An 18,806-nucleotide genomic window follows, 5' to 3' on the forward strand; every position below is an offset into this window, starting at 1 on the left:
TACATGTAACTTTAGGTTCTCAAATTTAGTGTTACAACATATTGGTGAAGCATGTTACAAGTAATTGGTTACTAAATAACAAAGTACCAAAGTCAGTGAAAGGTATACTTGTAAACAACATAAGGTTGTCTTGATTTTTTTCCCCCAACTTTTAGAAACCTTTTATTTTCCATCAACCTTATTTCTTTGTGGAAGAGCAGCTTAAGACCACTCAGTAGTTGTTCATACACATTCAGTGGCCTGAGCAGTGGAAGCTGCAGCCCTTCTGTGGCAGGCAAGTGTTCCAGTCTTCAGTAGGGAACTGTTAACGGAGCACAGAGGGCATGTGCACACCTTTAGACCAGTCTGCGACTTCAGGTTGAGTAGCAGTGAACTCAGGAGCTGGAGCAGTCCATTCACCCTGAAATTTCTCCTTTGTCATAACATTTTCAGCAGTGGCCTGCTCTTCCTTTTCAATCTCTTCAGGATCTCTGTAGAAGAAGAAATCAGTCATGACCTCCCATGGGTGTTCACGGGAAATGGTGCCATGCACGCACAAAAATTCTGGGGCCAGTGTCCACCACCCCAGACACAGTGAGTGGGTTCCCTTCTTGTTGCAAGGGATGGCAATATCCATGTAGCAAAGAGGAGAGTCTGTGTCACACAGAGCAATGGTAGGCAGGTTAACATAAGACGTTTCACTCAGAGGCTGGTGGTCAACCCTGGAATCAGTAACCACCAGAAGTCTTGGTTGCAGAAGGATGCCTGGATCTGGCTAGTGAAGGTTCCAGGAGTGAAGTGGCCAGCAACAGAATTGGCTCCAGGGGTGGCAGCAAACTTCAGCACAGCTAACTGGCCAGTATTCCTGGATGACAGAGCACTGACATCAGCGGGTTTTTCAAAGGCAACAATGGCAGGAGTGCCTACAGAAGCTTCTCCCAAGTTCTCTTCAGATTTATGATATAGATGTCATCATTTTTCCTTTTGGAAAGTCAAGGTTGGTGCCACTTAAGTGGGTACCTGCTACAAGGAATTTCAATTCGTAAGCCAAGGCTGGAATTTGGAAGTCAAGGTTGGGGCCACTTAAGTGGGTTCCTGCTACAAGGAATTTCAGGGCATCTTCCTCCTTCATTTGCAGACTATCAAGGGCTCTGGACATCATGGAAGCTTTTTTTAAAGTTATGAGGGGAACCCAGAACACTGGTTGGACCCCTCTCTGGGCAGCACAGAAAGGCAGTTGTTTTGGTTTTTTAATCTACTGTAACAGTCTCTTTTAATTGGTGTATTTTGAACATGCACAGTTGAAGTGATTACTGATACAGTTGGATTAATATGTACCATATTTTAATGATTTACTATTCATTGCTCTTTTTCTTTGTTTTTTATTTTTTTGTCTTCTCTATTTCTGACTTCTCTCGTTTTATGTGAACACCTTATATGATTCTATTTTCTTTACTCTTTTGGCATATCAATTACACTTCCTTTCAAAATCTTTTTAGTGGTTTGCAATATACTTTTATGACTAATCCCAAGTACACTTTGAAAACACTATACCACTTTAATTACTACAAGTACTTTCTAAAACTATTCCCAATTCCTCTCTCCTGTTCCTTATGACATTGTTGTCATTCATTTATTCATAAGGTATAATCACCAAATACATTATTTTGAACAAACCATTATCTGTTAGATCGATTAAATGTAAGAAAAATGAAAGCTTCTATCTTCATTTATTCCTTTTCACTCCTTTATGTAGATCTAAATCTTTGACCTATATCATTTTCTCTTCCTTTGAAGAACTTGTAACATCTCTTGCAAAGCAGGTCTACTAGTTACATATTCCCTCAATTTTGGTTTGTCTGAAAAAGATCTTATTTCTCCTTTACTTCTGAAGGATACAGACACAGAATTCACCAGATACAAAGTTGGTGGTTTTCTTCTTTCAACTCTAAATACTTTACTCTCTCCTTGCTTGCTTGATTTCTGAAGAGAAGCCTGATAAAATTCTTATCCTTGTTCCTCTATAAGTAAGGTGGTTATTTCTCTCTGGCTTCTTTCAAAATTTGATCTTTGTCTTTAATTTTCTGCAGACTGAATGCAATGTACCTAGGGATAGATTTTTGTTGTTTATTCTGCTTGGTATCTCTGAGCTTCCTGGATCTGTAGTTTAGGGTCTTTAATTTTTGGAAAATTCTCACCCATTATACTTCAAACACTTCTGGTTTCTTTCTCTCTTCTCCTTCTGATATCCCAATTGTGCTTATGATACACCTTTTGTAATTGTCCCACAGTTCTTGGATACTCCGTTCCATCTTTTTCACTTCTTTTCTCGGTGCATTTTAGTTGTGGGAGTTTCTATTGATGTATCTTCATGTTCACTGATTCTTTCCTCAGTTATGGCCAGTCTACTGTATAGGCCCAATGAAGGCATTCTTCATTTGTTACAGTGTTTTTGATTTCTGGCATTTCCTTTGGATTATTTCTTAGAGCTTCCATCTTTGTGCTCACATTACTTATCCATTCTTGCATGATGTCTACTTTTTCCATTAGAGCACTTAGCATATTAATCATAACTTTAAATCCATAGGATAATAATCCCCAAATCTGTGTCATATCTGAAACTGGTTTACCTCTTCAGATTGTGGGTTGTTTTTGTTTCTTTTTTGTTTTTATGTTTGTGTTTATTTTTGCCTTTGAGCATGCCTTGTAATCTTTTCTTGAAAGCCAGATATACTGTTGGGTAAAAGCAACTCTAGTCAACAGGCCTTTAGAGTAAAGTTTTGTATTTATCTACTAGGATTTGGGCTGTTTAACTGTTTGCTGTAGGTGTGGTGTCTAAAGCTAAAATTTTTTCTAATGTCCTTGCTTTTGTCTCCCATGTTCTCTTTGGGAATCCCTAAAGACTCTTTAAAAAAGATGTGAGGCTTACTCTTGTTTTAGATGCAATCCTGTTATCATACATATCATCCCTACTGACATGGTGGTAAAGCTGGAGAGAGGCATTCTATTGTTCTATAATTAGGTCTCAGTATTTTAGTGAGCCTATGTTGGATACTTCCCTTTCCCCGGGTCAAGAAAGCTTTGGTAAAGCCCCTGTTAGTTAGGCTCTAGTAAAATATTTTCCCTTGAAACAGGCCTGTTAAAAATAATAGAGAGCTCTGGGTATATTTCAAAATGACTACTTTTCTCCTCCTCCTTCCCTGACCCTTCCTATAAACTCCCCACCCACTGAAGCCCTCCCTCACTATGCAAGCAGTAAAAGATTTTTCTCTGATTCTCACAGGGAGAACCTGGTAGGTCTCCTGGAAAGTGTGGGGATACCAGTCTAACACTGGGCCTCCTCTGTTTTCAACACTCAAGCTAGGCCACCCAGAGCCTCTAGCATTTAATCCATCAGTTAAGTTTAAAGTGTTCCTACCTATAGTGGCTTCAGTTATGGGGCTTCTACTCCTGGCTGCTGCCACCCATCAGCTTTGATTCTCTATCTGCCAGTCTCCAGTTTTGCAGGCAGCAGTTTGCCCTGAATTTGCCTCAATTCTCTGATGCATCTAAGAAGAGCTGCTGATTCTGTTTGTTCAGCTTTTTTTCTTCTTGTGATGACAGAAGTGAGGACTTCCAGCTCTTTATGTGTCATACCAAAAACGTTAAGTCAATATACTTTATTATCATAAGAGCTAAGGTAGGACTATCTCTGGAATATAACTCTTACTTATTTGCATTTTAATATGCTTTACACATAATCCTGGGTTTACCTAAGAGAGAATTATAAGACAATAATAAGCAGGTGACTATCATCCATTGTTTGTCAATAAGAGAGTGAAGACTGAGAACCACTATTGCAGTTTGGGATACAGAGGTCCACAAACTGCTGCCCAAGGGCCAAATCCTGCCAGCAATGGAACAAATCTAGCCATTCATTCATTTATATACTTGCATATGTATTGTCTGTAGCTACTTTCCTGATAACAATGCAGAGTAAAGTAGTTGCAACAGAAACCCTATGGCTTACAAAGCCAAAAATATTTACCATCTGGCCCTTCAAAGTAAGAGCTTGCTGGCCCTGGGTTATACATGTGATCTCTGGTATTTTGTATGTCTGCCTGTCTTTTCATTGTTGACCAGGCAGAGTGCAATGATGACCATGCACTATCTATTTTTAATGTTTATTCATGGAGTCATCCATCAATTCATTTAATATACAATTGCTGAGATTAAAGAATCAGTTTAGTGGAATTTTTTGGCAACACAGTGTAAATAATATTATAACAATTACACTCAAATACTATGAAAAATTAAAGGAGTTATTAACTCTACTTGGGGTACTCAAAGTTTGAAAGATTAAAATTTTGCCACAGAGGACTCTGGCTTACTACTGTTTATTAGAAGATATATCCTCTAAGCAAGTGATTCTCAAACTTCTGTATTAGAATCATCTGAAGGGCTAATAAAACAAACGTTGCTGGTTACACCCCCAGAGTTTCTATTCCCGTAAATCTGAGGGAGCAGCCCCAAAATTTACATTTCTAACATGTTCCAAGGTGATACTAGTATGATGCTAATATAAAGAACGGTTGCTCTAACAAACCAAGTAGCCTCATATACATACAATTTTAAAGCTAAAAGTGTACCTTATTTTTTAAATGTTTATTTATTTTTGAGAGAGACAGAGAGAGAGAGACAGAGAGAGAGAGACAGAGAGTGAGCAGGGGAGGGGCAGAGAGAGAGGGAGACACAGAATCCAAAGCAGGCTCCAGGCTGTAAGTTGTCAGCACAGAGCCGAACATGGGGCTCGAACCCATGAACTGCAAGATTATGACCTAAGCCAAAGTTGGGAAGCCTAATGACTGAGTGAGCCAGTTGCCTCTGAAAGGGTCTTTAAAAGATAAACTAGTTGTTGTACCTCTCTGAAATAAAGAGTATCAGACTAAAAAAAAAAAACCAAAAAGTCTCTGACGTCAGATAAATAGAAAGGTCCAATAGACTGTAACCTGTTTTATAAATGTGAAACACTTTGGGCCCTCAGAATTGCTCTCCTATTTTGGTTATTCCCTCGCTACTTCCCCAATAAATCCATCTTCCTCAGTTATTTGCCCTAACTCATAGGGTTCATTTGCCGTCTTCAGGCTGTGGCCATGACTCAACAAGTTACCCTAGCTTTGGGTCTTGGCTCCAGAAGTAAGTGGGTTAAATCCTCCACCAGAACCCAACTTTGAAGAAGCTATCTCCAGGTTAATGTTAAGGGGTTCTTCAAAATTCCAACTTCACCTGTTAGGAACGAAGCTGGAACACAAGTAGCTGATTAGCCCACAAAACCCTAACTAAAATACTACTGTATACTCATAAAAGATTACTAAACTATGTAGTAGTCATTTGCTCAGTATTTTAAATTTTTTTAAAAAGTTTATTTATTGAGAGAGAGAAAGAGAGCAGGAAAATGAGTGGGAAAGGAGCAGAGGGGGAGAGGATCCCAAGCAGGCTCTGTGCTGTCAGCGGAGTAATTCCACAAACCGTGAGATCATGACTTGAGCCAAAATCAAGAGTCAGATCTTAACCAACTGAGCCACCTAGTCGCCCCTGCTCAGTATTTTTAAAATGAAGGACACAATAGCTCTTACTTGGGAGGTATATTATTTTTTAATTTAGATATATACTGAAAAATATTTGATTAGTAGTACTGAAACACTAAATAAAAGATTACTTCAGTTTCACCAATGCAAATTAAAAAAAAAAAAACTATTGCTGTAAGTCCTCAATTCTGTAAAATGCAGCTTGAGTTTAATAACTTATTTGAGCAGAAAATTACCACATCAAATGTGTAAAATACAGAAACATTAATATGTAGAAAAAAATCAAGTGCCTCTAAGAATGTAGTAGACAAAAATAGTATTCACTAGTACCTACTGTTCAATGAGAAATAGATGCAAAAGGTGTTGCCCCTGGCTTCAAAGAACTTGCTGTTGATTAAACATCACAGGACAAAAATTAAATTGATTACATGCTTAATTGTACAAACATCAATATACAGTGTGAGGTCAAGAAAAGGTCAACATGGACTAGAGTAGCTAAAGAATGTTTTATTGTATGATGATTTGAGCTAGTATGATGATTTGAGCTATGACTTTAAAAATGGTTAAAATGTGATTAAGTAGGATTTGGATACAGGCAAGTAGAGATTCCAGAAAAGATATAAAGCAGGAATAAAAGGAGGACCACAAAATATAAGGCAGACACTGAAGTGCTAGCCGGACAGAAGTTCAACGCCGATGAACAGAAAGAAATCAGGCTGTACTGACTGCATGGGGCCAGATTATACAAGCCTTTGAACCTGACAGCAATTTTTGGTATGATATGGTGGGCAACATGAAATTATTATAGGTTATTAGAAGGAGACTACATGGAAAAGGATATTTTTGAAGACTTATTTTGGCAGCAATATATAGCATAGTTCAGAGAGGGGAAAGGCCAGAGGCAGAGGCAACTATGGTGCCATTGTAACAATCCAGGAATGAGATGGTAAAGCACTGGACTGTGGTCCTGGCAGTGGAAATCTAGGGAGTAGAAGATAGGGAGAAATGTTAAGTGACCCTGTGAACTTGGCAATCTTAAAATATTGGGCATAACGAGAAGAGAGAAAAATATGAAACCAATATTACTAGCCTGACAGAATGAAGAACAGGTGGCATCTACTACCCAAAGAGGTAAAATAGTTAGAAATGAAATCAAACTGAGGTAGCAAACACTGTGGCACAGAAGATTACTGTGAAAATGCCAAGTTTACAAAGACAGTGGTAGCTAGCCACCTGTACTCTAGCAAATGAATCAGTAGATGTGATTAGAGTTGTCTGATCAGTCCATCTATTTGTGACTTTATCAAACAAGTGAACAGAGAAAAAAATGGATGGTTGAGAAATAAGTGCCTGGATATTCACCATTAAAGGGCATCTAGAGGAAAGAAGCAGGAAAACTAAAATGTTAGTCAGAAGTAAGGTCCATGAAAACAAAGATCTTGCATCTTTGTCCATGGAATCCCCAATACCTGGCAGAGTAGCTGACACAAAGGCAGCTCTCAAAAAGGAATGAATGATAATTCCCAAACTACAAAGGAATCATATTAAAAACTACAGCTGAAGACACGATAAAAGATAAAGACTGAAAACAAAGGCCACTGAGTTGGCAAGAAGAACAGGAAGCCAGACTGCAAGAGTCAAAAAGGACAAGAGCAGAGAGAAGATCTAGTGGAGTGAGGGTGGTGAGCTGATGGACAGATGGCAACCAAAGGGAAGAGCAGCAGGGTAGACAAAAAGCATTATTTTACTTGTTTGGGTATTTTTCTAAATCAAAAATTATACTTGCTCATTCAAGAAATTTTCAAGAATATATAAAGGCGGGGGGGGGGGGGGGAAGCATACATTTGTTCCACCATCTAAGTGCAAAACAGTTAACAGTTTTAAAATGTATGTTCACTTATTCCTCCAAATATATAAGCGGGCTTACAAATCAAACAACAGGATTATAAATGAGGGACTGAAGGGGAGGGAAAGGAGTAAGGAAAATAGTAAAACCAGGGATGAGACTAGCTAGCAATGGTTACCACGTTTCTTAAATCTTTTCTTAGTGGTCAAAAAAAACTGCATTTTTCTGCTTTAATTTTTATTATTGAGTAAGGATTTTTGCACTGTTAACTGTTTATATTATTATTCTTATAAAATGAGTATTTGCATTCTTCATTCACTTACCTAATGACTTTTTTTCTTAGACTATGAATGAGCTCTTTAGGTCACTGAAAGATCAACTCTTTGTTTTACTGCAAAAACTTTTCTCCAAGGTTGTTTGCTGCTGCTTTAAGGAAGTCATAAGCATGTATAAAGTCACAGGAAAAACAGCCTGTGGAAAAGAACAGTTTGATGATGCTGACAGAAAGGGTATGTATTAGAACAAATTCCCTAAATATATGAAAAGGGATGAATCCAAAGGGGAAAACAAATTTCATCTGATAATGGAAAAGTACACAGATACAGATGCTAAGACACAGGATCCAAAATATGAGCTAAGTGAGGTATACAGAGGATCCCACATATAGTTGTATTCTGATCCTCTTCACGAAGTGGCCGTTATTCAAAGAGAGTCAACTCAGGGTACTAACAGAGCAGTTCCTGGTCCTCTGCCCCAGTTCTCAACACGCCCATCCTTTCTTTCTCTATTATTACCTTATTTTTTTCTTCTACCTTTGCACATTAAAATTTAGATGAGAGAACTGTGATTGGTGGAAACCCCACTCCCCAGGTAAGCAAATTTTGACCTAAGCTATCTTCCCCTAATTATTCTCATTACTGGTAAGGTTTACTGCCATCAACAACTGTGACTCTAATTCCTGCTAGTGGGATATTAAGTTGTATTTGGATCAATAGTCCATCCCTTGATTTTTAAGGTCACCATCAGATGGTTATGGTCACCATCCTGAATTTTGCCAATAAGAGTATTATATCTTACTGAATCCCTCTGAATCTAACTCTCTATTTTTTAATTTAATTGATTATAGCACACCATCACTGCATTTAACAAAATCTTACTTTTGTTAAATTCAATTAATGACGCATGCAACTACCACAAAGGGGTGAATGTATTAAATGAGGAGTAGTGTCTTGTTACTTTTTAATCCTCCTGACTATATATAATATACATTAAAATAAAGGTATACTGTATTCAGTTTTCCTCAACCACCTGATTCTGTAAATTCAAGACTAGTTTTTGACCTTCTCACTTCTCTGAAAACTTGTATGTACAGAATTTGGCCAAACACTGGTTGTTAATATCTCCTGCTTCAGAAAAAGGAATCATGTATTTAATAATATCACAGTAACATTTTAGATCATAGACTGCTTACATACATATGCAATTAATAGATCTAATAACTGCAATCAAATTAGTGAAGTGATTCACTTAAATTAACTGAAGCATCTTGTTCAAATAGATTTCCCAGATTCCCAGAAGCACCAACTTTACTTCAAGCAAGAGGTCAATGAAGTGACACTCTTATCCAATTAAATTTTTAAAATTCCATATATACTGCAAAAACAATGGTAAGTACTTGGCTGCCCCATATACATAAAATATTTTACTGTCATAAATTATTTATTATGCAGTGACTGCTTTGTTTTAGGTATATTCAGTCTCTGAATTCCTATGAACCTTACATACTAGAAAATGAGAATGTTTCATTTAAATTCAGTAAAAATTCACTACATTGGGATCATCTCAGGTAAGGCCAGTCTAAATCACTGAAAAAAGAAGTTAATTCACACAACTGAGATCATTGTTCCCCGAGAGTTGAGAAAAATTTCATGGAAACAACAGACATGAATCGAATCTTAAAGTTAGTAGACCCTTGTATCAGAAGAAAAAAGAAAGGTTTTTAAAGTAGCAGGTAAAGAGACCAGCACAGGCATACAAAGAGAAACACGATAATAAAAGCAAAGAAAAAGGGTTAGTGCAAACTGCAGTCACCACTTAACAGAGTAATCCCCTGTTCTCATCTTGTAGCTACTTGACAGTACAAGGTGATCAAAGTAGGAAAGCCACAGAAAAATAAAAAGAATACAAGTACAGAAAGAAAAACACAAACCCAAGTGCTCTCGATGCTGGGTTTCTATCTTAAAATGAGGCCTCATAAATTCCAACACCACAGCCCTAGAGACTCATACCCTCCCCCTCCAAGATAACCAATAGTTCACATTGATCCCCATGCTCTTGGTAGGTATCAGTAATCAATCAGACTTAGCATGTAAATTCAAATCAATTTGTTAATCCTGTGTTGGAATTAGTGTAAAGGTATCCTTTGCTATCTGAACCCTTGCTATCCAAGCTCAGACTATGAATGGGTTCAGGTAAAAAAAAAGCTATTTTTAAGACAAAGCTATTTGGAAGAGATGGTATTTCACACCATATGGACTCTTGCTTTCCAAAATTCCAAGACATAACAGATTGGAATCTGTCACTCTGACCTCTCGCTCTATGAATTCAGAAACCAGAGACTCAAATAGCAAGGAATATCTTCATGTTTTCAGTTTGTTTTAAGATATGAGGAATATAAAACCTCACCTCCCACACAACTTTTCATAATATATAGAGAAGCTATTGTAATAGATGTCTGAAAATGGTATTATGCATAATTAACCAAACCTCGTTGTCTATTTCCTCTTATAAATAGGAGGTATTAGAGTCCACTATCAGAAAAAAGTAAATGTCTCAAGAAAGAAAAATTAAATGTTTTAAAGTTTTTATTCACATGGGTTAAGGTTAAGTGTTAACTCTCTTATTAATCTCATAGCCAGCGCACAGTGCATTCAGGCCTCAGAGCTTATTGTTCCTTATTTATTAACTTGCCCAGGACAGGAAGATCCTTCCTCCTTTTGGTTGATGCTGCTCATCTTTAACCTGAATGAAGTCTTAGAATCCTCAATAAAGCAGAAGAGAAAGCAAGTAAATACACACAGGCTGGTGGAAAAAGAGGCGCTGGTTTAGTTTGGGCAGAGATATGGAGTAACCATCTTACTGTTTTGTTCTTTACACTTATAAAGAACACTATCACAATAACACATTAAAAAGTCTACCCTAGGGGTGCCTGGGTGGCTCAGTTGGTTGAACCTCTGATTCTTGATCTCGGCTCAGGTCATGATCTTAAGCTTTTTAAGATTGAGTCCTGTATCGGGCTCTGCACTGAGAGCGTGAAGCCTGCTTGGGATTCTCTCTCTCCCTCTCTGTCTGCCCCTGCCCCACTTGCACTGTCTCTCTCTCAAAATAAATAAATAAACATAAAAAAGTCTATGTTAGGTGAAGAGGAGAAGTAGTGAAGCTCCACCCTATACTAAATAATTCTGAAAACACACCTTTCTTATTTACATAACCAAATTTATAATATAACATCCACTACTGCCTTAAAATGTTACACTATTACTACAGGAAAAAGTTCCTATGTGAGGTGCTTTTAAGTACTGAGCACTTCTTTATAATTATAAGCAAAACAAAATGAGCACACAAATAATCCCCATAGTGCAATCTCTCAATTAGTAAACTCCCCAACAACAGGGATTACTGCACAGACTTACATATTTCTGCACAATCAACAACGGCTCTTAGAATACTTTAAATGTAATACATGCTCAATAAATATTTGCAGACAGAATCTCACATAACAGAACTCTTGCATAAGGTAACAAAAAGTGAATAACACCTTCAGATAGTCCTGGGCTAACACCCAAGAAACACTGACAAATCCTAACAATTCGTCCATTGAAAATGTTCTGTTGATTGCCTATGACTAGTTAATTCTGTTAGTCTTTCACTGTGCTTATGGTATGTTTTATTATTCCTGTCAATATTAATTTAGTAACACAGTCATAGAAAGTTAAGCTAAAGGAACTTGCAAGGTCATCTAGTATAAACCTTTCATTTTACAGACAAGGAAATGAAGGTCTACTTTTCTCACAATCAACACTTTGGCACTTGTCACCTCTTTCCCTGGTTCCCTAACTAAATAAAAGAGACATTTTATTGCACTTTTTTGCTTAGGTTAACATTACAAGTGAAGGCACATTCCTCAAATGCCAGTCTCTAGCATAGTATGTTGTATATAGCAGGTAGTCAGTCAGGTGAGTACTTACACACTGTTCTTGCTCAGTGTTCAAATTTCAGTAAATGACAATGCTCATTTTAATTATTTTCATTTGTACAATTTTTGTGTGCAACAATTGTTTTTCTAATATAAAAAGTGATCTGACACAAGTTTTTACTCAAAGCATTATCATTCATAACATAAAATACTTGTCTTTTCTACCACGGTGAAGCTCATTTTCCCCAATAATACCAAAACTAACAGTGAGACAGAAACCAAATCAGTTTTGCACATAACATTCAAGACACATCCCCGTAGGGAGATCGAATTGGTAAATTATACACACACACACATCCATTACCTAAGAGCTAAACATTAGGCCAGGGGCTTGAAACTGCTTTACTTGCCTTCCTGGTCAACAGAGAAAACAGTTTTACCAGTTTCAAATCACAGAGAACAAGGAACTGCCTTCTTTCTGAAGTCACAAACTGTTGGGATGCAACCATCACATCTAGTCTCAATACAGGACAAGCCCCATGTTCAACCAACTATTCAAAACTATATGAAAGCCAGGTAACGTACTAGTCAGTCTCGAATTTTAAAGCAAAATGAAGATCAGGGACTTAAGGTTACAGTAAACTCTCAAGTTATAAGCTTTATAGTAAATGTTTCCCACTGCAGTTGAAGGAACAATAACTATTCTCAGAGCTCATAAATGCCCTGACCCAGAACCAAGGACAAATTGGAACTGCTGAGTTCTAGCACATGGGACAGAAATCAGGTCTAATACGGCTTTACCATGTAAACCTTGTGGATCATCATATTTGCTCTCTGTAACTAATATATAAAAAAGTAAAACAAAACTGTCTAATTTGGGTTTAAATTGAATTTAGAAAACATCCAAAAGGTCCACATACATAATTTCACTTTGATTATAATTTTAAGTCTAAAATGCATGAGATTCAGAAGTCTGTATGACTTACCAGCCTGAATACAGACAAGAAACTCTGGCACCAACACTGCTTCCAAGGTCTGATAATTAATGAGAGGAATCCTATCTTTCCTGTCATTTAATTTATCTGTTTCCAAGAAGTAGGTAGGACAATGACACATCTTAAGCACTGTTTAACAAATGGTTTGTAAGGTCTTACAAATAAATAAATAAAGGGTTATAAACAGGCTTATAAACAACTGATAACTAATACTTTCAAAAATCCCTGAATTTGTCTCTTGAGTAAATACAGTATTAGAACATTCTCTACAGTAAAACATCAGGATTTCTTTCAAATTTCTAGATAAAGGTTTGCTGTTTATGTTACAGCAAAATTGCAAATGTTAATCACTCACACCCATGTAGGTATGATTATTCTCATAACTAATCACAAACAGGCAGAAGAGATATCAAATGTAATTTTTTTCTATCCTATTTTTTTCACAAGAATTTTATTCTATCAGGGTTTCAAGTAAAACTGCTTTAAAATGGAAACTAAAGCAGTGTGTGTGTGTGGGGGGGTATTTTTAACTAAACACAAATTCTCTTTTTTTCTTCTTTAAACTACGAAGATATTGGGAGACAAGAGGAATGAAAAACTTGCTTTGGTTTTTTTTTTTTTTTTTTCCGGTAACCAAACAGGGGTGCAATGTTAAGTTCAAGCAGTTTGCAGTGAGGTTAGCTGTGGCTGTTTTAGGTTGCCAGAACAGATTTTTATTTAGGAAAAAAACACAGGTTACCAGTTTCATTTTTTTAATGCAAAGTTTATATTAGAATCCTATTATTTAGAAAATAACATTTTCACAGCATATTCAGTATTAATACACATCTCTGTAAATACCTCTCCTCTCAAAGTAGTAAGTGTTGTGGACCTTTGTCTATGGAGTGGGAATGAGGAAGGTCAAGAAGTGCCAGCTTATAAACTTGGACTTAAGTGGATGATACTCTTAAATATATCAACAAATATTACAACACTATCAAGTTGGCAGTATCTTCATTTTCTAGAACTACCTTATTAACATTTTTTTAGAATTTTATTTCCAATTCTTATGAAATAATTTCTGATCTCATCAGGTACCATGATTTCAACTTTGAACACTTAACCTTTTTTTTCAAAGTCTCATTTAATGCTTAAAATTACAATGGACATACTTTCATCAAACAGCATTTTAGTTTAACAGAATAATTATGAACTGAAATAATAAATAACTCATTGTCCAACTAAGGGCCTGCCTCACATATTATATGTATATTTGTTGAATAGGAAGACAAGTACGGACTTGTTTGTGATCTGCAAGTTCAATAATTTAGAAACTGTGATCAACCTAAATGCAAAACCCATTTGATAATTTTTAAATGCCACATTTTGGCTTAATGTAATTTTAAATTCTCATTAGTAATGATACCAAAGGTTGATGTAGAAAGTAGTACAAAACTGATCTCTCAGAACATTATCAAGTTATAAAGTAACTGATAAAAAGATATTGTTCCCTCAAAAAATGTGAAATGAGATACTTAAAGAATTGCAATCTTATCTATTAAAAATTATTTTAATTTAGCACTAGTTCTTAGAGGAGATGGTGGTGAAAAGGCTTTCACTTTTTTTAGTGTCTTTATTTTAGATAGTCACTTGATGAATAATACAAATCCAGCCTTGTGGGTCAGGGGATATGAGACTATATATTAACTATCTCCACTAATGCTGTTTATGACCCACTATTGTTTGTTCCAAAGTTCTAAACGTAATCATCTTTGCAAATAGGATGTCTATGCTTGAAAATTAAACACTAGTAAGTGTACCATTACAATTTTAAAATAAAGATATAAAATTGTATACTCGGGGATGAAGGTGTTTGTTGCCCATTATTTTTTCTGAGCAAGTAGCAAAAAAATGAAGTGCACTCTACTTTAGGATAAGTTTTTCTCACATTAGAGTCAGCGCAGTTAAGTTGTAATGAATGTGTAAACACAAATTATCAATGAAAGGATAATTAAATCACATGATTTACCAAAAAGAGTACTATCATTATTATTCAGTCAGTTGGCTAGATAACTTCTATTTTAAAAATATAAAGTGGAGTTTCCTTTCCCCTACTGTTCTCATAATAAATTAAAATACATTACTAATTCAACTTTTAAAATGTGCCTTTAGTAAAAGATTTTAGTTCTTTAATTTAGATGCCCCTTACCTTAAATGTAAAAACCAAGGGGCAAATAGAATTCAATGATGATTTCAGAGACACTAAGTTACATTAAGTTAATAGGGGTTAAAACCCACTACTTTCTGGCAGGAGATTAACCATCTCTCCCTTTAAAGTTTTCAAAAGGGGGTGAGGGTATCCCTTAAGGAATAAAGGCTTCTCTCTCTGTCTGTCTCTCTGTGTCTGTCTCTGTCTCTCTCTCTCTCACACACACACACACACACACACATACACACACACACGACAATCTTACTTCTCTGACCTATTCAAGCTGCCAAAACATGACTATCATCAAAGCCAAAAAATTCTACCTTAAAACATTTAAACTTCATTTTAAAATTAAAACTGAAAGCAAGATACTCAGCTGCCAACTACTGTGTAGTAAGAAACTATTAAAGCCTGCACTGACCTACTTCATATCAGCATCATGACAACATGGATGTATGCCAAGAAATAATAAAAATTACCATATAACAAACCTTAATTTTGTATTTAAAAATTGTGACTGTTTTTAAAATGCATAAATATTGTACTACAATGTGTTATGATGCATTTATTTTTAAATTGCAATAAAATGAAGGAGTTTTAATATTTTAGTAGTCATATTCAATGATGGACATGTGGTATTTCATTTTTAAAATCAGAGCTTGTTTTACACCACATTCTATTTTAAAACGTCTATTAAAAGCAATCTCTTAGACCAAAGTCCAAATATTGCTTTCCACTTTTAAAACAGTACATTTTTTAAAAATGTCAGTTAATGAAGAATCCTACAAAAATAATGCAAGTTCATGTTCAAAGAATATTTACAATGGCTCTAACAGAGGCTAGACTTAACTCAATGTATTTAATTATTAAAAGATTGCCACCAGTCCGTCAGAGTTTAACCTAATGCTGAAATATTGTAAATTCTCATACAAGCAAGCACAGAAATAGCAAAGGATATCTCACCTATGTTTTTTTTAAAAAAAGAAAAAGGCACGAAATGGCAAGACATTTTAAAATAAAACATCTTTTTAAATTAAAAAAATCACTTTACAGTGTAAACTGCCACCTTAAAATATCATATACTAAAAAAGCCCTTTCTTCACAATCATGCAAATAAACTCCCTGGAAAGGAAATTTAATCTCAGAATAAAAAAGGCAAAAACATCCAGAAATAGCAGCTAAACCAACCGAAAGGAAGAGCCACATTAGGTTTTGTGCTGCATATTAATATTCTTACGCACAATGTCTGTTTGGTGAAAATTCACAATACACTTCTTCCTCTCTGTATGACTGCAAAAAGGAGTAAACACATTTCACATTCCTGAGTCCCAAATTCATGCCACGATCATGCAACATGACTTAATTTCGTCCCATATTCCTCTTACACATAAATGAACACCACAAATAACTTGTTTATCTACACTCACAATTGAGGGGGTAAAAGCATTTGGGGGGGGCTATGGAGACCAGAGGTGATGCAAAGTCCCCACACCTCCAGAGGTCCTATAAAAATGCACCCGACTCTGGATACCCACATTCAATGAATGCTTCAGCCTCTTCCTCCGCCCGCCGCCCCCCACCCCGTTTGCAGCAGAAATGTGCCTGGGCTTTTTTACCCCGGCGATGGAGGATCCTCTTACCAGATGGAGTTCTTGATCTTGTGTTGCAGCGCGCTGGCCTCTGTCCCTGGCAGCCCAGGCACAAGGGCTGGCAGAGCCACCCCCGAGTTGGGGGCGCTGGGGGGAAGCTGCTGATGGGCATCAGGCTGCTGTGGTGGCGGCTGTTGTTGTTCCTCTGCCATCGCTGCTGGAGGGGTGGGAGGGAGGGAGGGAAGATGGGGGCTCGGGGAAGGGTGAGGGAAGAGACGGGGAGGGGAGGACGAAGGGGGAGAGGAGGAGGAGGGGGGAGGGGAAGAGGAGGAGGAGGAGGAAGGAAGCTGAATAAGCTAGGCCTTTACCCCAGGGCTCGAGTGAGTCGCTTTCGCCTGCCGCCTGGGGGACATCACCGGGGAGACCGAGCGGCTCCTCACGGCAGGGACGCTTCACCGCGGGAGAGGCATGGCGGCGCCCCTCAGCCCCCCGCCGCCGCCGCCTCCTCCCGTCAGCGGCCGGGGCTGAGGGGGATGAGAAGGGGACGTCTGAAGACGAGGTGGGGGGGGGCAAGGCTCCCCCAAATCCGAGAACGATTGCTCAGGGACTCCGCGGCCCAGCCTTCCTTTCTTGCCCCGGGGGCTTTCTACTCCGGGGGCCCACGCTGCTGCAGCCCCAGGCTCGGCTCCACGCCACTCCCCACGCCGCCGCCGCCGCCGCCGCTCGCTCCCGGCCCCGCCGCCACAGCGGCCGCCGCTGCCCAGCCAGCCCAGGAGGCAGCCTAGTGCGCGCAGCCGCACTGCGGCCCGGCGCAGACGGCTAAACACCTACCGCTCCGCCGGGGGAGGGGGGGGCGTGGACCAGCGTGTGCGGGTTACGGGCGCGGGCGCGGGCGCAGGGGACCGGGAGGGGGGCGCACGGGTGCGCAGGGCAGGCGCGGGCCAGCTCGGCCCGGAACGCGCGCCGCCCGGGCAGAGGAGGGGACTGGCCAAGCTGGTGGAGGAGAGCAGGAAAACGTGGGGGAGGTGCTGGCGAGAGAAAGAGAACTTGCGTGAGGACGAGGAGGAGGAGAAACCAAATATAATATTTGGCGTGGAAATGGGATTCTGTTTTTTTTTTTTCCCCTTGCATCTTCAAATCAAGAAAAGTGAAATTAATCAACATTATTCCCTCTGCCCTCGACGAGTGATTATTGCTTCTCCCTGGGTAAGCGAAGAGAATTGAAGCAGGTAAGAAGATAAGCTGACTTTTCCAAAGCCCCCAAAGAAGAACACCCGTTGGAATTAACCACCCTTTAGGTAATTCAGTCTTGAACGGAAATCGCAAGTCAGGAGCTGGGTTGAGTGCTTCTCAGTCGGGCATTCAAAGCCCTCCAAATCTGGCCCCACTTTAGTTATCCAATCATAGCTGCCTCCATCCCCCTGCAAGAACTCCCGGCTCCAATCAGTGAAGTCTCCATGCCATTCTCAACGCGCAGCAGATTCATTCTTCCTTCGTGCCTTTGCTCATGCTGTTCCCCTCACCTCCCCACCCCACCCCCTTTCCAGGAATGCCCTCCCTCCCTCCTCTATACCACTCTCAAGCCAACCCAGGCTCTAAGGCACAGCTCAAGTCGCGGCTTGTCAGGGTCCCTGGCAGCCAAGGCCCCTGCCTGCCTCTGAAAGAAACACATGCAATTCTGGCAACATGGAGGCTCAGGCTTCAGACATAAGCTCCTTCCTTTGGAGCCAGTTGAACCCCTGGACACACATTCTGTGCCCTTCTTCCCATTCACACTTAAGAGACAGTTTTGTCTACCAAGAATAAGACCCTGCTAGAAACAAGCAAGTCCCCTTTAAGAGCAGAAGAATTGGCTTTTCTAGGTGGGGCTCATCAGGCAGGCCTAAACTGCCTGGCTGTAGAAGACAACCGCCAAGGCCTCTGGCACCAGATGGAACAGCTGCTCAGCTCACACTGACCTTTCTCTGGGCCTGTGGGTGTTGTGAGCTCTCAGCTTTAACTTTTCTAACAGTTTCTATCAGGTTTCTACCTATCAGGTTCTCTGGCCACTTTCCTGCTGTGCTTGGACTTTGGGCCATGAGGCTCTGCCACCACTTAGAGTCCTGGGTGAGCAATCTGATTGGCTTGGGCTTCCTGGCTTTGGAGTGTTTTGTGCCCTGCCTTGCCCTGGAACTCTCTTGCTTTTGCACCGCTGTGCCCTCAGGCCTGGCTCCCAGATTCACCCTGAATGCTTGTAGATGGTCAGGGGTGGTGGAGTAGGAGGAACACCTGTGTACAAAACACTGCTCCTCCATGAGGATTTCAGGCTGCTTGGTTTCCTTTGCAGCTTGATACTCTTTGCACTGATTGTTTCATACAAATTGGTCCCCTTTCCTATAACCTAAGGTCACTATTAGCTTAGCCACTTTAGGAAAATATAGGTTGTTTATGAATTCATTTTGCATATG

At 39.0% G+C, this 18,806-nt stretch overlaps 1 protein-coding gene and 1 pseudogene across 3 annotated transcripts in view; both read right to left on the reverse strand.

The window, feature by feature from the left end:
• RFX7 (regulatory factor X7) overlaps positions 1-17,093 on the reverse strand; it is a 140,179-nt gene extending 123,086 nt beyond the window's left edge. The window contains exons 1-2 of one of the 3 annotated variants that reach the window (XM_040492768.1): positions 16,728-17,093; positions 16,411-16,573 (exon numbers count right to left, since the gene is read on the reverse strand). In XM_040492768.1, coding sequence (XP_040348702.1) covers positions 16,411-16,571 — 161 coding nt within the window. In that variant the 5' untranslated portion in view covers positions 16,572-16,573; positions 16,728-17,093. Of the gene's footprint in view, positions 1-16,410; positions 16,577-16,727 lie in introns of those variants that run through there. The other 2 variants (XM_040492769.1, XM_040492770.1) reach the window with 2 other exon arrangements.
• Positions 202-4,672, reverse strand: LOC121041748 (40S ribosomal protein SA-like; annotated as a pseudogene).
• Positions 17,094-18,806: the final 1,713 nt, after the last annotated feature.

Source organism: Herpailurus yagouaroundi, unplaced genomic scaffold (assembly GCF_014898765.1).
Source record: "Herpailurus yagouaroundi ecotype Mexico unplaced genomic scaffold, PumYag 184, whole genome shotgun sequence".
NCBI classification, from domain to species: Eukaryota; Metazoa; Chordata; class Mammalia; order Carnivora; family Felidae; genus Herpailurus; species Herpailurus yagouaroundi.